At 42.4% G+C, this 19,894-nt stretch overlaps 1 protein-coding gene across 4 annotated transcripts in view; it reads right to left on the bottom strand.

Moving 5' to 3' along the window:
• Positions 1–10,443: 10,443 nt before the first annotated feature.
• The window catches only part of XPO1 (exportin 1), a 39,102-nt gene continuing 29,651 nt past the window's right edge, over positions 10,444–19,894 (bottom strand). For all 4 annotated transcript variants that reach the window (XM_082217373.1, XM_082217374.1, XM_082217375.1 and 1 more), the window contains 9 exons: positions 19,504–19,638; positions 15,946–16,129; positions 14,453–14,559; positions 14,155–14,349; positions 13,247–13,415; positions 12,557–12,691; positions 12,286–12,445; positions 12,089–12,185; positions 10,444–11,493 (listed from right to left, as the gene is read on the bottom strand). In XM_082217373.1, coding sequence (XP_082073499.1) covers positions 11,347–11,493; positions 12,089–12,185; positions 12,286–12,445; positions 12,557–12,691; positions 13,247–13,415; positions 14,155–14,349; positions 14,453–14,559; positions 15,946–16,129; positions 19,504–19,638 — 1,329 coding nt within the window. In that variant the 3' untranslated portion in view covers positions 10,444–11,346. The remainder of the gene's footprint in view (positions 11,494–12,088; positions 12,186–12,285; positions 12,446–12,556; positions 12,692–13,246; positions 13,416–14,154; positions 14,350–14,452; positions 14,560–15,945; positions 16,130–19,503; positions 19,639–19,894) is intronic.

The raw sequence follows: 19,894 nt of genomic DNA, 5'->3' as shown, positions 1-19,894 counted from the left end.
CACTCTTAAATAAACAAGGCCACCTTTAGCTCCATGGCTTTGGCCAGTCCTGTCAAAACCCCCGTTCAGCTCAGCAGCAGGGAGCTTACTCGTCAAAGTCATCCTTTGCATGCTTACTTCCGAGTAAGCATCGGAGGAGCCCTTGACTGGATGCAGTTAAAACTCCCGCCCCACCCTATACCCAGAGTTCTCAGGGACGTTCACGGAACAAAATTAAAATATAAAACCACAAAATGCATAATCAAAATAAAAACAGCAACCCAATAACATCCCCCCATGGTCAGAGATAATGGGAGTTGTAGTCCTGCAAAAGATCAGTAAAGTTTCCCTGGTGTTTATTACATATATAACCCACGTTTCTTCCGAAAGAACTTGAGGTGTCTTCTTTTCTTTTCTATGCCCCTTCCCTGCATGCTCCCCATTTTATCCTCAGAATAACCCTGTGAGGTAAATTTATCCCTTGGCATTCAGGGCTAAACTTCACTATCAAAACTGGAAGATTCGTGTTGCAAATGGGCTGAGGGGTGCTTATCTCTTTCCCATTCATCAGTTTCTGACTTGCCATCACTTCCCCTCTCCCCAAAATACAAAAGTATTTCAGCTGAGCTGCAGGGATTTCGTTTTAATCCCAAATGTATTGCTTTGTCTTAATCCTTGCAGCAACCCTGTAAGGTTCAGTACAGGTTCAGGACATAGTGGGGAATTGTGAAGGATCGGGGCATGGGCACCGTCTGTTGTTTTAAACTATTTCTATGCCACTTTAATATTTTCAAATATCTCTAAGCAGGGTACAACAATTTATATATATATTTATATATATTATATTATATATTATATATATTATATATATATATATATTTATAGTGGCACCTCCGGATGCTGCACCCCCCTGCAATCCCTACACAGATCTGGCTGGCACAAGGCACAAAACCACAGCTCGCCCCTATACACGAAGCCAAGCCAGAGCACAACTAAATGCAGCACAGCCATCTTCTCAGAAAAACTCTTCACAAGCTCAAGAGGTCAAGACACAAAAGCTTTAGCAACTAATCTACACTTAATGACCCACCCAGTGGTATTCAGAATATCACTCATGAAATCACTCAAGATATCCCTCAAGTAATTAAGGAACAAAAGAAGAAGAGGCACACTAATCTAGGAACTTCCTCTCTGCCCAGAACGTTGGAGGCTATACACCACACCCCTCAACAGTATTTATAGGAACTCAAACACCAGATTCTGCTCTGTTCCAGTAACAAGAAGCCGAAAGCACCAGCCTGAAGATGACGAGTGAGACCTCGTCGAAACGTCGCACAGACACCCCGACTCTTACACGGGAAGACACCCGAAGACACCAAAACCTGCATTCCTGTACCCGTGAAAATCTACGAAAGCATATATATATATATATATATATATATATATATATATATATATATGCAGGTTTTGGTGTCTTCGGGTGTCTTCCCGTGTAAGAGTCGGGGTGTCTGTGCGACGTTTCGACGAGGTCTCACTCGTCATCTTCAGGCTGGTGCTTTCGGCTTCTTGTTACTGGAACAGAGCAGAATCTGGTGTTTGAGTTCCTATAAATACTGTTGAGGGGTGTGGTGTATAGCCTCCAACGTTCTGGGCAGAGAGGAAGTTCCTAGATTAGTGTGCCTCTTCTTCTTTTGTTCCTTAATTACTTGAGGGATATCTTGAGTGATTTCATGAGTGATATTCTGAATACCACTGGGTGGGTCATTAAGTGTAGATTAGTTGCTAAAGCTTTTGTGTCTTGACCTCTTGAGCTTGTGAAGAGTTTTTCTGAGAAGATGGCTGTGCTGCATTTAGTTGTGCTCTGGCTTGGCTTCGTGTATAGGGGCGAGCTGTGGTTTTGTGCCTTGTGCCAGCCAGATCTGTGTAGGGATTGCAGGGGGGTGCAGCATCCGGAGGTGCCACTATAGTTTGGCTACTGGATGGAGTCTGTAATATGTCTGTGGAGAGGGTCTGGGTTTGGGTCTGGTGTGGTTGATTGGTGACGGCGTTCTGTGTGCCTCTGGTTCTGGTGTCGGTTTTTGTGGGGAGGGCTAATTTCCAGATGTCTGGCAGGCGGGACGTGTCGTCACGCTTGTTCATGTTGTGAGGGTGTTTCTCTATCTCGATGGCTTCCATGATTATTCTCTTGTGGTGATGTTCCATGTTAAAGAGCAATTTGGAATCTGCAAAATTAATTTCGTGTCCTGTTTCTTTCATGTGTTGGAAAAGAGAGGAAGTTTTTTGTGATGAACACATCGGACTACCAAGCAAAACTATCAAATCTACTCCAAGACCCTACCTACCAACCTATAAAAACAGATCCCACCACCTATCTGGAAAAAACCACCAAATCCAAAATAAAAGCCTCTCCTATCAGTGAAGAAATCCAGCTAAGAATCATCCCCAGAGAAAAATCATCCAGATGCCCCAAACTCTACGGTCTCCCCAAGATACACAAAGAAGGAACACCACTCAGACCAATAGTCAGCTCCATAGGCTCACCTCTACAAAATCTCGCTAAATTTCTCGCTAAGCAACTTCAGCCCTATGCAGAATCCATCGCTTCACACGTTACTAACTCCTTCCAGTTCATAGAAACAATAAAGAAACAATACCTACATCCCGATGACCTACTTGTGAGCTTCGATGTTGTATCTCTCTTCACTCAAGTGCCCATTAATGAAGCCTTGACAGCCATTCAAAACAAATACAACCCCCCCAAATACATCCTGGACCTGACCAACCACTGCCTAACCAACACGTACTTCATCCACAATGGACAAAGATACAAACAGATAGAAGGAGCACCTATGGGATCACCCCTCTCACCGGTCATCGCAAATTTGTACATGGAACACTTTGAAACCAATGCTTTAGACAAGTCAGAACACAAACCCAAACTTTGGCTCAGATATGTTGACGACACCTTTGTAATTTGGCCACACGGGAAAGAAAAACTAGATAGCTTCCTCACACATCTCAACAGCCTACACCCCAAAATACAATTCACTATGGAAATAGAAGACAACAACCAACTCCCCTTTCTTGACGTCCTAATCTACAAAAAACCTGATGGCTCCCTAGGACACACTATCTACCGGAAAAAAACACACACCAACCGCTACTTACATGCACAATCACACCACCACCCTGCACAAATAAACTCCGTAGCCAAGACTCTCATCTCCAGAACCAAACGCCTGGCTGACAAAGACCACTTGACAACTGAGTTACAGAATCTCTCAAATGTGTTAATCGCCAATGGATACCAGAAAAACAGGGTTACGAAGCTAATCCAAAAAGAAACACCCCCCAAAAACCAAGACACAGAAGAAAACAATGGCATGGCCCTCCTTCCTTATATCAAGGGCACTACAGACAAAATCAGCAAAATCCTCCATAAACACAATATCAAAACAGCCTTCTGCACCAACCAAAAAATAGCCAATATCCTCAGAAACCCAAAAGACAAAATCCAGCTGGAAAACCAAGGGGTCTATGAAATACCCTGCAAAGTCTGCCCAGCCACGTACATTGGACAAACAAACAGACGAATAAATGCACGTATCGCAGAACACAAGAATGCCGTCAAAAAAGAAGAAAAAACTTCCTCTCTTTTCCAACACATGAAAGAAACAGGACACGAAATTAATTTTGCAGATTCCAAATTGCTCTTTAACATGGAACATCACCACAAGAGAATAATCATGGAAGCCATCGAGATAGAGAAACACCCTCACAACATGAACAAGCGTGACGACACGTCCCGCCTGCCAGACATCTGGAAATTAGCCCTCCCCACAAAAACCGACACCAGAACCAGAGGCACACAGAACGCCGTCACCAATCAACCACACCAGACCCAAACCCAGACCCTCTCCACAGACATATTACAGACTCCATCCAGTAGCCAAACTATAGTGGCACCTCCGGATGCTGCACCCCCCTGCAATCCCTACACAGATCTGGACTTGCACAAGGCACAAAACCATAGCTCGCCCCTATACACGAAGCCAAGCCAGAGCACAACTAAATGCAGCACAGCCATCTTCTCAGAAAAACTCTTCACAAGCTCAAGAGGTCAAGACACGAAAGCTTTAGCAACTAATCTACACTTAATGACCCACCCAGTGATATTCAGAATATCACTCATGAAATCACCCAAGATATCCCTCAAGTAATTAAGGAACAAAAGAAGAAAAGGCACACTAATCTAGGAACTTCCTCTCTGCCCAGAACGTTGGAGGCTATACACCACACCCCTCAACAGTATTTATAGGAACTCAAACACCAGACTCTGCTCTGTTCCAGTAACAAGAAGCCGAAAGTACCAGCCTGAAGATGACGAGTGAGACCTCGTCGAAACGTCGCACAGACACCCCGACTCTTACACGGGAAGACACCCGAAGACACCAAAACCTGCATTCCTGTACCCGTGAAAATCTACGAAAGCATATATATATATATATATATATATATATATATATATATATATATATATATATAATTTTACCAAAAACACCTCACTAAAACTATTTATTATAATTTATTAAATATGTATACCGTCCTATAGTCACAGGGAGGTTTACATGTTAAAATCGTGATATAAAAACACAGAATGCATAATCAAAAACAAGAACAATCCATGAAATATACTCAATAACAATCCAGTAATCCCACCCACCCACATTTTAAATGGGTATTGAATGCCCAATAAACCATCAATACAAGTTAATAAAAATTGGCAGAGATGCAATAAGGCATTTTTTTATTATTCTGCTCTCTCCCCCCTGCCCCCAAACTAAAACAAAGCATTCTAACAAACAAAAAGACAAGGCCCAGCTTTAAAAATTAGGAAAAGCCTGAGAAAAAAGGCATGTCCTCAAAATACATTTGAAGCTGGTAACCAGTGGCAGAGGTCAGAGTGTTGCAGAGAACAGGGCCAAGGAAAGAAATTGGCCTTTTATGACACAATTTTCTATAATATGCAGTGCCACTAATAGGAGCTTCACAGATGACCTGAGCGATTTCCCACAGCATATAGGAGCCCACAGCCTTTCAGGTAATTAGGCCCCTAAGTTGCTCAGGCCATTGAATGTTACTAACAAGATCTGGAGCATTGCTTGGTGGCTAATAAGCAGCCAATGCAGTTCTCTCTGCACAGGTGTTCATATGTGCGCCTCTAGGTGTCCCATTTAACACCTCATTCACAGCATTTAGCACCAAACTGCAGCTCAAACTACCCTTAAGGGAAGCCCCACATAAAGTGCATTACAGTACAGTGGTATCTTGGTTCTCGAATGCCTTGGTACTCAAACAACTTGGAACCCAAACACTGCAAAGCCGGAAGTGAGTGTTCTGGTTTGTGAACTTTTTTCGGAAGCCGAACGTGCTCCTCTTTGAGTGTTATGCTTCCAGTTTGAGTGCCACACTTCTGTTTTCATGTTACACTGAGGTCTGTTTTTGCGATTTGTTTTGCATTTTCGTTTTTGCAACTCATTTTGTTTTTGTGACTGTGTGGAACTCAGTTCAGCTACTGATTGATTGTGTGACTGTAGTACTTTTTTTTTTTTTTTTGCTTTCATTTTATGAATCAATGGTCTCGTTAGATCAGGGGTCACCAACCTACAGCCCGGAGGCCGGATAAGGCCCAAGGGTCTCGTTTATCTGGGCCGTGGCGAACACCACCACCCGCTCTTACTGTTGCGGCGTGGCATGGTGACCCACTTCTGGGTCGGAGGAACACTGGAAATAGCTTGTGTGCATGCGCACGGGCCTCCTCCGCCCAGGATGTGCAATGCGTGCACAAACGCTATTTCCTGTGCACATCCTGGTTGGAGGAGGTCCATGCACATGCGCATAAGCTGTTTCCGGTGCTCCTCCGACCCCAAAGTGCGCTGGAAATAGCATGTGTGCGTGCGCTTCACCGCCCTCTGCGCGATCGTCATTCGAGACACCAGCCCAAGACAAGGAAAGCTTGGAGACCCCTGCGTTACATAGTAAAATTCATGTTAAATTGCTGCTTTAGGGGTTGTTTTTAAAAGTATGTAACAGATTAATCCATTTTGCATTACTTTCTATGGGAAAGCACGCCTTGGTTTTGGAATGCTTTGGTTTTGGAACGGAGTTCCGGAACGGATTAAGTTTGAGAACCAAGGTACCACTGTAATCCAGTCATGAGATTACCAATGCATTAATCACAGTGTTCAGGTTATCCTAGGACCTCATTCACACGCAACAGACTCGTTCCGCTCCGCTATAGAAACATACAACTCTGATGCTTCTTCAGCAAGAACCAAATTGAGACCATCTTCTATAGTGGAAACAGCTGCTTTCCAGTTATTTTTAGCCCTACCTGTACTGGGAAGTGCTTCTTTCTTTAAAGGGGCCCAACCTGCTCTTTTAGTTCCCAGTTTCAACAGAGCTGGGGAGCTTCTGAGTCAAATGATGGCAGCAACAGGGGTCCAGGCCCTACAGGCACACCTGGTGGAAGGACTTTTGGGGGCTGCCTCCTCATATTCTCCCTTTTCAGGTTCAGTGTCCTAAACTTTTGTTCACCCCCCCCCCCCGGGAAAAAGAGGAATCTAACTGCAGGGTCATGGTCAGCATAGCCTGCCCAAGTTGCTAAGCACTTATTGACATCACATCCAACAGGGTGAAAAGGTTTGGATAAATTGAGAGGCGTTAGGCGGGACACGGGTGGCGCTGTGGGTTAAACCACAGAGCCTAGGACTTGCCGATCAGAAGGTTGGTGGTTCGAATCCCCATGACAGGGTGAGCTCCTATCGCTCGGTCCCTGCTCCTGCCAACCTAGCAGTTCGGAAGCATGTCAAAATGCAAGTAGATAAAGAGGTACCGCTCCAGTGGGAAGGTAAACGGCGTTTCTGCTGCACTGCTCTGGTTCGCCAGAAGCGGCTTAGTCATGCTGGCCACATGACCCGGAAGCTGTGTGCCAACTCCCTCGGCCAATAAAGCGAGATGAGCACCGCAACCCCAGAGTTTGGCCACGACTGGACCTAATGGTCAGGGGTACCTCTCCCAAGGCAACGATCCCTTGCGATGTCATCTAGCGGGCTCAGGGGACAGCCCATGATATCATGTGCTGTGTTCACCACCCTCCATAAAGACTTTCTGTCCGTGGCTGTCAAGCCAATGTACCACACTGTGATGCAATATGAGAGGACACTTTCTACTGTGGACCGGTAGGTCATCAATTCTTGTTTAACATTGCTCTTTCGCAAGACCCTGAGAAAATAGAGTCTTTGTTGGGCCTTTCTGACCACCTGAGTTATATTATTTTTCCAAGTAACTCACACTCAGTAAGACTTGCTGAAATCAAGACTTCGGTCTACAAATTTACTCAGAGCATGACTAATGCTCCGAACATTACCATCTTTTTGCTATAACATAGGTCTTTTTGTGACTGTAGTCGCTGGTATGGAGAACCAGCACCTAATTTGCACCAAAAAAAGCACTAAATGGCTCCTTGTATGCAGATTCTGGTTGTCTGGAGGAGTAGCAACCACCACTCTTTCCATTTAACTCTGGAAGCAGAGCAGGATTGCAGGGAATTGACTTGTCTTGATAGCAGTTGGAATCCTCCTAGGAGGGACCTTGATCCGTCCAGTTCTGGGCACCACAGTTCAAGAAGGACACTGACAAACTGGAACATGTCCAGAGGAGGGCAACCAAAATGGTCAAAGGCCTGGAAACGATGAGGAACGGCTAAGGGAGCTGGGCATGTTTAGCCTGGAGAAGAGGAGGTTAAGGGGTGATATGATAGCCATGTTCATATATAGAAAAGGATGTCACATAGAGGAGGGAGAAAGGTTGTTTTCTGCTGCTCCAGAGAAGCGGACATGGAGCAATGGATCCAAACTACAAGAAAGAAGATTCCACCTAAACATTAGAAAGAACTTCCTGACAGTAAGAGCTGTTTGACAGTGGAATTTGCTGCCAAGGAGTGTGGTGGAGTCTCCTGCTTTGGAGGTCTTTAAGCAGAGGCTTGACAACCATATGTCAGGAGTGCTCTGATGGTGTTTCCTGCTTGGCAGGGGGTTGGACTTGATGGCCCTTGTGGTCTCTTCCAACTCTATGATTCTATGATCTATGCACTGGTAACGTCTAGGTTAGAAAACTGCAATGTTAAAATATCCGTCTGCCTTTGAAGATGGTTCAGAAACTTCAGCTAGTGTAGTTTTCAGCAGCCACGTTGCTGACCAGGGCAAGATGGCTTGGGCATATTACACCAATCCTGGCCCAAATGCAGTGGCTGCCAATTAAGTTTCCAGGCCCAATTCAAAGTGTGTGATGGGCTGGGATTCGGACTCGGATGCTGAACCTGAGGGATCCCAGCCTGCACACGATTCCCCACCTCCAGAACCAGCTGAGCCGGGACTGGGGCATGAGCCTGAAGGGTCCTCACCTGTGCTGAATCCTCAGGTGCAGGCACCAGCTGAGTCTGCTCTGGCTCCTGAGGTGATGGAGGACCCATTGCCTGCAGGTGCTCCACTCTCAGCCCCGTCAGAGGAAGCTGAGGTTGCCACTGGGTCCGGTAACCCTTCAGCCTCTCCTGAGCTGCAGAGGCTCAGGGCAGAGAGAACTAAGTTCCCGCAGGAGGAGTGCTTGCCTCCAGGCCAGGAGAGGCAAGTCACCAGAGGATCGGGGCTGCCCAATGCCTTGGGGCAGATAAAAGCCGGCCCGCCCCAGTCGCAAGTTGCGGGAGCAACATTGTTGGTTGCTAGTTCCTGCCTGAACCATGTCCTGCTTTCCTGCCTGAGCTCCTGACCAGCCCTGGCTCCCTGCTTGCATGCCTGTTCCTGTCTTCACCGGACTCCCTCCCCTGCACCCAGCTTCAGCTTCTACAGACTGCCTCTTTGGTCTTTGCACCTTTGACCACGGACTGGACTTGGACCTCACCTCTCGGGTAACCCACGGGACCAGCACAGTGTGCTAGTTTTGACCTCTGAAGCCTTAAATGGCTCAGGACTGCAATGCCTCAAGGACCACCTTTCTATGAACCACCCTGGACTCTGTGCTCATCATCTGAGGCTCTTCTTTGTGTGTGTCCTCGAGGTCTGTAGGGCGGTAGCATGAGAATGGGCCTTTTCTGTAGTGGCTCCCCCTTTGTGGAATGCCCTCCCCAGAGGAGGCTCACCTGGTGCGCTTGCTACATATATTTAGGTGCCTGAGAGTCCTCTATAACCGGGCCTTTGACTTTAATTAAACTATCTATAGTCTTTTAAATTGTTTTCTTTTTCTGGGTTGGGGGGCGGGAATTGGTTCGTATCACTAACCAGCCTGGAAAGGTTGTCAAGGTGGACTTCTGCCAGGAACTGCTGGAATCTGTCACTGCCGCTTGTGGTGAGACCCTGAACTGCTGGTGTCAGCCTTCTAAGACTGAAGTACAGGCGAACCACACGTTTAAGTGAACATGCATATATTTGGAACACCATTGAAAAAGTCTGCAAACACCCTGTTCCGTGGCCCCCTCCTTTTGTGACATTTTTGGGTCACAAAAATGTGCTTCTACTATGTTTGCCCTAATGTATACAATGCCCAGTGTTTATGCAGATTCTCCATTACTCACACTTCCTACAACATTCATTATTTGCTGCTCCTATTAATTTATTTTGTCCTCCACTGTGTCCACGCCTGCCATTTTAGGCATATGACGCAGACTGATTTCAAGTAGTATGCTGTGCAAAAAGTTTTGGTTGGAAACGGAAGTCGACTTAGCACTTTGGAACCTCAATCTAGTTTTGGTATTTTATACCAAGCATTAAAAGCACTTGAATTTGATTTAAGTGTTATTTTGCTTTGATAGGTACTAAAATGAAGAATTTCCAACTAAAAATTCTGAATGGATAATAAAGGCACAATACAACTTTATTTTGATATTCAAATTTTATATAAAAAGATTAACACTAATCATCTACCCTCATTTTCTTTAACAACGGCACATGAATGTTGCATTTTAAAAAAAGTAGTGAGACAGTCTCAGGACTGTAGGCAACATGGAAGCCACCCGTCCCAGGAAAACCAAGACAAAGTTGGCATTTGATATACAGAAGAGAAATTCTGGAGAAATGTTAAGCAAAAGTAACATTGATACTGCCAAATGTTAATTTTTTTGTTTTTGGTCATATTATACACTGCTTGAGAAGAGCCACAAAAACTCGGGTTAAAGGGGAAAAAGACAATGCTGGGCAGGCCATTTCGGGAGACGTGTTGAAAACCTACGTTTAAAGAATCAATTTGCAGAGCCACTCTCCTGCAGAGGAAGGTCCCACGGCCATTATGGGAGTCCCTGCCAGGTCTTGCAGGGTCCGTAACGGGATTCTTCTGCTACTCTAAATTCTACTTGAATTTTAAGGTGATCAGAGCGTTTAATCCAATAAAAGAATAAAGCCAAGGAAAGGAAAATAAATGTAAACCAAGTTTATTTTGCTTTTTAAGTAGTGTTCTTAAAGCACTACAGCATGGTAAACAATGTAATTAGTAGAAGTCATCTCAAAAGCCAGAATTCTTCTTTAATGAGCTTGTTAAAAAGATGCAGCCTAGTCTAACAGGATAAATATTTTAACCATTTCACTTCGAGTTAATGAAGGCTCACAAATGAGCAACACTCCTCATTGAGGAAAACAAAAAGCTGTTGTCGACAAAGCGACAGCACACACACAAAAACAAAAGAACTGTGTAAAAATAACTAACTGTACTGTGTTCCCATACTCTTTTTTCTCCAAGTTGCTTTACAATGGGATGATATGCACATGATCTTGCTGCAAACTTGCCATACAACTTGCAAATACCAGTAAGCCTAGCCTTGCCACTCAGCCCAAAAGCTGCTCATGTCTGATGCAGCACTCACCATCCTATACCTAACAATTAATCTGATGGACTATACTCATTTACCCTTTTCTTCTAGACTGCAGGACAGGCTAGTAAGAAAGTGTTCCCTAATTGGAAAAAAAAATCTGTGTTCTAACTGGAAAATGTATAATTTTGCAATAGACTTTACAAGTTATATGTTTTGCCTCTTTTACCCTTAGCCACAAAATGGGCATGAAGTGTTTTTTTTATTTTTAAAATGCCTTAATTTCCAACTTCATGCAAATCTAAATAAAGATGACCAAAACAAAAAAGCTTAAACAATGGAAGGATATTTCACAGAAAATTTCTTATACAAAAACACATAAGAAAAAAGGGCCACTAGGTGACATCTTAAATTTACAAATTGGCATCATTTTGGTCAACAAATATCCAAGTCCTGTTTTCTTTTACAACAAAGCAGCTGTACAGAAAGAAAACAGTGCAACTGGTTATTTTTTAATCACACATTTCCTCAGGAATTTCATGTGGATTAAGGATGCCAGGGACAGACATCTGAAGTTTGTGTTTCTCCTCCTGAGCCTGTCGAAGAGCTGTCTCTCTTTCTTCCAGGAATAAGTCAGACGTGTCTTCACCTGCAAATTCCTGTGGGAATAAAGCAGATGAGAAAATCCATTATAATCCAAACAACCGGCAGAGATCATCAAAAGCTAGAAAGGCAGTTACGATGCAAAGTTCCAGAACTTGGATGGATGAGATAATTTTATGCAATGAAATAAAAACCACACTCAAGAGTACCCTTATTGGCATCTGCATGTTTGAAACAGAACAGTGACTTCACATGTTAGAAAGCAAATGCCACAATTAGTGCATATCCCCTTTTCATAACCTGATAGTTCTGCCCTTATATTTTTGGTCCTCCAACTCAATCATCCTCAAGTCTCCTGTTCCCTTAAGTATGGGCATTAGTCTCCCTGATGGTTGGAATTAGAAACTAAAGTTACCATAGGACTTTAGAAGTTGGCTACCTTTAACAATATGACAAAATTCACAGCATCAATATTAGCAAATAAGAGAGCTTTTGTTTTATAAAATCATCTAGCAACTGACTTGGCATACCAATCAATGGAGCATGACAGAAACTAGCAATACATAGGTCTCAACAAAAAAAAAGTCCCATGGTTTAGTCTACTTGAAGTCCCATATGCATTCAGAATAAGAGAGGAAATTCCAGACATACCTTTATCTGTACCAGGAAGTCCCTAAGGTGTTCCTTGAAAGCAGGAATATCCTGATTTAAACTGAAGAGTCCTGTTACAAACAGTTTAACCTGTGCACTGAAGTAATAAAAAAAAGAGACACACAGAGAAGAGCAATTAAGACCACTAGTATTTGCACTCAAGTTCTATTTAACCTTTTAATTCTAAACACACTTACTCTTGAAGATGAGGAAATGCAGATTTAAGGAGATTAGCAACGTACTCCTGAATAAACATTTGGTTGCTCACTGGATTTCCAGGGTTTAGAGGAGTACTTATTTTTCCTTCTTCTACTAAGTTGAACATGTATGCAAGAATTGATGCATGCATCGTCAAACCTGGTGAAAGCACACAAAGGAGAGTAATATTTAGATTAGAATGTATACAGCAACTGAACTCACCATAGCTCAAGCCGTACGGGTCTTCCATCCCACTCCACAATTACTTACCAGCTGTGTGAGACGTGTCGGTTACAACAGAGAAAATGTGCTGAAGAATGTCACAGAAATAAGTCTGGTAAAAACTCTGGGCAGCAGCTTCTTCTTGTGCAACATTTTGTAAAAGTGTATAAAGGATCTGAAGGCCTAGAAGAAAGTACATGAAGCTATTCAAAATTTTAGTGCCTGTAGAAGTTATGCATTCCAGAAACCAAGTGAAGTACATCAAGTATATGAGCTACACAGAAGCAAGTAAGTTATTAGTCTGGGAATTCCACTTTTTAAATTAAATAATCACTCATGACTACCACGTTTAAAATGAATGGACACACTTGGAGTGTCCACTCCACCAAACCTGTTCTCAATAGAATTCCCGTAAATTATTGAGGGAAGCTTAAAATCAAGTTTCAAATCTGTTAGGCGGATATATAGAACAGTCTGTTTTCAGAAATAGGTAAGAACAGACACCCCCAAACTTGGCCCTCCATATGTTTTGGGACTACAACTCCCATCATCCCTAGCCAACAGGACCAGTGTTCAGGGATGATGAGAATTGTACTCCCAAAAAATATCTGGAGGGCAGAGTTTGGGGGTGCCTGGGTAAGAATCTACATGCCCACATGTTCTAGGCAGAGGAGGACAGTTCAGCACAATTAGCTGACTTACTCAAGCATAAGTGTTCAGAAAATTAGGATAAGTCACCTGTATCTGCAACGTTTCTCATTGTGTGCTTGAAAGCCCAAATGATAGAATCCAGTACTAGTTTGAACTGTGCAGGTGGGATGGCCAGGAATGCTGGGAAGCAATGGGAGTTTACTGCTTGTAGTAGCAAGAAAAAGTTTGTTCTGTGTTCAGGATATTCTTCAAAGTCCTAATGGCAGAGGAAGGAGAAAACAGAAAAAAATAATGCAAGTTACACAATATAGTCTGACCAAAACAAATTTTTAGAACTTCACATTACTTAAAAAAGCACCCCAAAGTAAAATAATCTAGGGCAGCAGCTGCACAACAGCCGCCACAGTTGTTCAAGAGCACAAACCTTTTGAAAGAAGTTTCAAAACAATTCAAATCATGGTTTGATTTACAAGTTTTCAGGACTAGTGTGGACCTGAGGCAGACCAAAACTTTAAACTATGCTCTAGCCTAGTTTAATCTACACTTTTTAACAATGGTTAAAACAATTGTTTCCTTAAAGTTGCTTCCAGTGAATGACTGAATACAGCGAGAACTGAATAAGCGATGAAATGAATGGAGAACTTTCAGAACATTTCTTGCTCTGTTTGAAGTTCTGGTATGCTTATTCAGGCAAGATTTTCAGAGATAGGTATCCCTACATATATGTCAGGCTTAAGTATTTTGCCTTTACTTTTTACGGAAAGGCAACCAGTAATTTTTTTATAAGGTTCCTTCTTAGATTTTATTTCCACCTCCAAGAAGAATAGCTCTAACAGCCACTACATGGCAAGCCTCTTCATGAGCAGCAGCCTATAAATGCTTCACACATACATTTACAAGGAACACTACAATTTCAAACAGAGAGAACTGAATGTGGTTCACAGCAGTGAAAAAACTCGAAGCATTCCTGTTTGTTGCAGGACTTTGTGAATTACCTTATTGATCATATTTAACGTGCATTCAAAGACAGCATCAAATATCTGAGGTATTTCAGCAGTAATGTGTCCTCCCAGCTTGTTTACTATGATAGCCATTGTACTAAGCACTTCAGGCTCTCTGGCAGCTGGAACATTCCTCTGGTAATCAATAAGAACTGCATCCAGCAAAGGCGGAACAAAGTTTTCAGCTACCTAAAGAGAGAGAAACAGTTGTACTGTAACACAAGGTCTACTATACGTTTGAGTGTGCATTTGCCATTCATTGAGGTTGCTGACACTTGAGAAGTCCACTTACCATCTGAGGATCATTGGATCTGCTCACCCAGCCAGAAATTAGTTTTAAAGTTTCCCTTTTTACTGTTCTCATACTTCTGATCAGAGGTTGCTTCGTAACCATTTCTCCTGGAAGAGTTTGAGGTCAGTTACAACCCAGGAATACATACTTTGTAAAACAATTCAAAAATATTTTTACCCTCCCTTTCCACAGAATGTCCAAGGTAGCTACCCATTTAAAACAAACAAACAAACAAAAACAAACAAACAAACAAACAAAAACACAACAGAAATATGGCAGATAAAATCCAGGGCAAAGAAAGCAGCTGTCAAAACCTTGTAAAAATCAATTTGAACTTTAAATTGACGTCTTAACTTAAGCAGAGGCTGGACTGTGTATTATTTAGTTGAGATTCTTGCATTGCCGGGGTGGGGGTGGGGTGGGGGTTGGACTAGATGACCCTCAGGGTTCCTTCCAACTCTACAATTCTACCTCAGGGTAAAAGTTCTGACCCTTTTATTATAGGGGCTACCGGACAGCATATACCATCCTTGGTACAAATTCCACCTCCCTCCCCACTCCATCCTGTGAAGGCTTTCCTCAACACTGACTTTAACCATGGTTAATCTATTTTCAAACACAGAAACAAGAAAGAAAGAAAGAAAGAAAGAAAGAAAGAAAGAAAGAAAGAAAGACTTGTAGCAAGTTAAAAGTTTGTCTTGCATATGCACCAACCCTTCGTGGAAGTTTGTATGACCCCATCTTAACAATCAAAGCCAGCAAGCTGAAAAAGGAGCATCACTTTCAAAAAAAGTCCTGCCTTTAACACTTGCTTTTGTATTGCAATGCTTCCTCGTGTGAAGCCATGTTGAGTCTTATATAGGCAATTTGATGTGTTGTAGTAAGTTCTGTGACCACACCATGCAAGGGTTCCCCTATCCCATCCATTCATTAAATTTAATCTTGTTCTAACCACCCTTTGCTTTTCAAACAACATAAACCATTCCATCACTTCATCTGTGTCTTTTACCCAAGCTATTGTATTTTTCGCTCTATCAGACACACCGGACCATAAGACGCACCTCGTTTTTAGGGGAGGAAAACAAGAAATAAGAAAGCAACGCAAAGCCTCCTGAGCAAGGAGGGAGCGCTCCTCCCTCTTCGCTCGGGAGGCTTTGCGGGGCTATCCCTGAAGCCAGGAGAGCAAGCGGGATCAGTGCCTTTCCCCTCACCTCCCGCTAGAGCCGTGTGCTCTTTAAAGGGAGTGCGGCTCTTGGGGGCTTTTCTGGGAAGTGGGGGAAGGGACAGAGCTGCACGCTCTGTCCCTTCCCCCACCTCCCACAAAAGCCAGGGATAGCCGCGCAAAGCCTCCGCAGGGCAGCGGGATGAAGGCTGCCTGCTGCCCTGCGGAGGCTTCGCACCGCTAAGGCAGAAGCTAGAAGTTCTGGCTTCTGGGGTAGCCCGCGAAGCCTCTGCATGCTCCAAATACTTATGTTAAAGCCAGTAATACTCACCGTTTGCCTGAATAGCTGCAGAAATGTTTTCACTGAGGCACTTGTACACATTCAGCATATCCAAGTAGATTCTGCCCAGCTGAATCACAAAGGGATGCCCAACAGCTTTACACGCCCGCACATTTGTTTTCAGAATGCTCCCCAATTGCTTAACAGTTTCAGAGTCCTTTAGGATATCAACGTTCTGTGGAACAGAAGTAAACCATGTATACATATTTCCTGCTACTTGATTCGGTATTTTATTCTATCATTTTTATCTGTGTTGCATGTCACCTGGAACACTACGTTAAAACGAAATGTAATAACAGTAATAGTAATATATTAATTCTCTTCCTCCTCCCTGGCCAGCATAAAAATAGTCTGCTGGTTTGGGGCGGGGGGGGGGGAAGAGGGAGGGAGGGGGAGAGAGAGAATTCCTTCCTCCATTCCCAGCGCAGAAATGACAGGCTGATGAAGCCATGCTTTTTCTATTAATTCATTAATTACATTTGGATACCACCCTATACCAGTAGATCCCAGGGTGGTTCTTCTATCAGCTGCATTTGTAACCTGCTCAAGATTTTCTTTACTAGCCTGCATTTTGCTTACTAGGAGGGTGGTAGCAGCTTGTAAGTTTGGGGCGGGGCAGTACTTAAGAAGGCTGCCTTTAGCGAAATTAGCCTCTCTCACACACATAGCAAATGTTTTCGTATTTCACACCACATCTCCATAGAATTCCACCACAGAGTCTTGGAAGGCAGGTCAATCTCATTTCAGCACTGCCCACCAAAGGATGGTTCTAAACGATGTGCATAAAGCTAGTAATGACATGCTTCATCAGCCTTCTGTGAACTGGAAAAAAATATATATACTCCTTTTGTCCACTATGCTCTATGAAGGTTGCTACAGTTTTGCTATGGCGAAGCAGAAACCGCAAGTTACATGATGCCGAACAGTAAAACTGAAAGTAAATTTCTGCCGGGTAGGCAGAATTTCTGCCGGGTAGGCAGATAAAGGAGAATGTGAGGCATGTAGTTAACATAATTGAATATTTGGACCTTAGGATTGATATCCCTGCCGCCCTAATCTTTATAGATGCCGAAAAGGCTTTCGATAATGTATCCTGGGAATTCCTCATTAAATGTATGGAGAGGGTGGGAATAAGAGGGCCATTCTTAGAGGGTATTAGAGCAATCTACTCAAACCAAAAAGCGAAACTTAGCATCAACGGTAATTTAACAAACTCATTCAAGATCACAAAAGGTACAAGGCAGGGGTGTCCATTATCACCCCTGTTGTTTATCATGGTCCTGGAGGTTATATTGAATAAGATTAGAGGAACTCCGGAAATAAGAGGGATCAAGATAGGTAAAAAAGAATATAAAGTTAAGGCTTACGCCGACGATCTAGTAATATCAATAGAAGAACCTCTAGAGAGGATAAATGCAACTATTGATGCAATGGAGGAATTTGGGGGACTATCTGGGTTCAAATTGAATAAAATAAAAACAAAAATGTTGGTAAAGAACTTAGATGAAGAATCAAAAAATAAAATTGAATTAGAATCTGGGATAAAGACATCAAAAAAGGTTAAGTATCTGGGTATTTGGCTCTCAACGAAAAATATAAATTTGGTGGAGGACAATTACAACAAAACATGGAGAGAATGTAAAAGAGATTTGGACAGTTGGAGCAGATTGCACCTCTCTTGGGAGGGTAGAATGGCCGCCATCAAGATGAATATCCTCCCCAAAATGATATTTCTATTCCAAAACATCCCGGTAATCAGGGGTACAACAATGTTTAAGAACTGGCAGAGGACCCTCTCTAGATTTATTTGGCAGGGTAAAAGGGCCAGAATCAAGTATAAGTTGCTCACTGATAAAAGAGATAGAGGTGGATTTGCGCTCCCGAACCTACAACTATATTATGAGGCCTCGTGTTTATGTTGGGTGAAGGAATGGATTGTATTGGACAATACCGACTTACTGGATTTGGAGGGTTTTAATGCTAGGTATGGATGGCATGCTTACCTGTGGCAGGATAAGGGGAGAGTGCACAAAGGTTTTTCTAATCACATTATAAGAGGGGCGCTACTGGAAGTGTGGAACAGATGTAAGAACTTGGTAGAAAAAGATACCCCTTTATGGCTGTCACCCATAGATATTCTAGTAAGTAAAAAAGTGAATATGGAAGGTAGAAGATGGACCTATGCTGAACTTTTGAAAAGATCTGAGAAAGGTTGGGAAATTAGGCCCTACGAAGAGTTAAAAGATAAATTAACGGGGTGGATACAATTCCACCAAATTAACTCTTTATGGAATGAACACAAAAAAGCTGGGATGAGCAAAAACAAATCCAAATTCCAGTTAGAAATAATAGAAGGGAAGTCTAAGCACCTAACTAAAATGTATAACCAACTATTAGACTGGGATACTATGGATGAGGAAGTCAAAGAAGTTATGATCAAGTGGGCCATAGACATAGGATATCCCCTAGAATATGAAAAATGGAAAAAACTATGGACCAAGGATATGAAATTCTCAGCATGTGTCAGCCTCCGAGAGAACATGGAAAAGATGATGTACCGTTGGTACATCACTCCAACAAAATTAGCTAAAATATATAAAACCGGAGACAAGACCTGTTGGAAGTGCCAAAAGAAAGAGGGAGACTTCTTCCATATGTGGTGGTCCTGTGATGTAGTAAAGAAGTTTTGGGGCTCCGTCTATGATGAATTAAAAAAGATGTTAAAGTATACCTTTACAAAAAAACCCGAAGCATTCCTTTTAGGAATGACGGGTAGTGAGATCAATAAGGATGACCAAACCTTATTCCTGTACGCAACCGTAGCCGCCAGGGTGCTGCTAGCGCAGAAATGGAAAAACCCCAGCATCCCAACAATTACGGACTGGCGAACCAAACTAATTGAATATATTGACTTAGCAATAATGACGCAGAAGATTAGGTATCAGAAAAATACTAAATTTATTAATGACTGGAACAAATTTTTTTCATACATGGAGATGACATTAGGAAACACCAAACTCACAGTGGGTATAATTTAAAAGCTGTGAGGTAGAACATGACGATTAGTAAAAGACACTGCTGCAAATAACGTTGAGATAGAGCTCTCGTGGTGGTGGTGGGAAGTCAAGGAACGGAAATATTGTATATCGATTCTTGAATTATTTTATTATCTTTCTTTTTTTATTTTTTTTCTTTGTGCTTTGTTCTAATATCAATAATGTATATGTATTTTTTAGATGTTGGATTATAATAAAAACTTTTTAATAATAATAATAATAAAAAGAAAGTAAAATTAATGTGTTTTAGACCCATACATGGAATGAAGTAGTTCGTGTAACTTTACACAACTCGGGGCAATAAAACCTTTGAAAATTGGGAGTAAATTTTTTGAAGCATCACTGATTTGGGTGACCACTGCCATGGCAGCCATTTTGTGGCTGGTCAAGCCTTCACGGCAGCCATTTTGTTGTGGCTCACATGACACACTTACATATGCAAGTGTCTCCGGTAGGTTCAAAATAAAGGAAACCCAATAGAAAATATACTTACTTTTGTGGCCTGTTGAATTATGCTGTCCCATACTTGATTAGGGAGTAACATGTATTTCTCTATCAAATGCTCTTGTACTGTCTGGTCAGTCTGTGCTCCAATCATGTATCCAACTGCTTCGTAGAAAGTATGCACCTAGTTGAGGTATCAAATGTACCAAAACATATAGCTGAATATGCTAAAATATGGTAAGCCTATACATGCATTTTAGACTGGTATTTAAAACAGGTGCATTTATTTAAATTATCTGTTCAACAGTGAAACTGCATATTCTTCTAAAGCATGTGAATTATTGCTCAAAAATAAGTAGGGCATTTTTAGGACAACCTAAAAACACAACTTAAAAGATTGACAAATAAATTTAGAGCACACATGAACTTAGGCTAACAGT

Source organism: Podarcis vaucheri (genome assembly GCF_965113315.1).
Source record: "Podarcis vaucheri genome assembly, chromosome: 3".
In the NCBI taxonomy this organism is placed as follows: domain Eukaryota; kingdom Metazoa; phylum Chordata; class Lepidosauria; order Squamata; family Lacertidae; genus Podarcis; species Podarcis vaucheri.
This window is presented reverse-complemented; position numbering and strand designations above follow the sequence as displayed.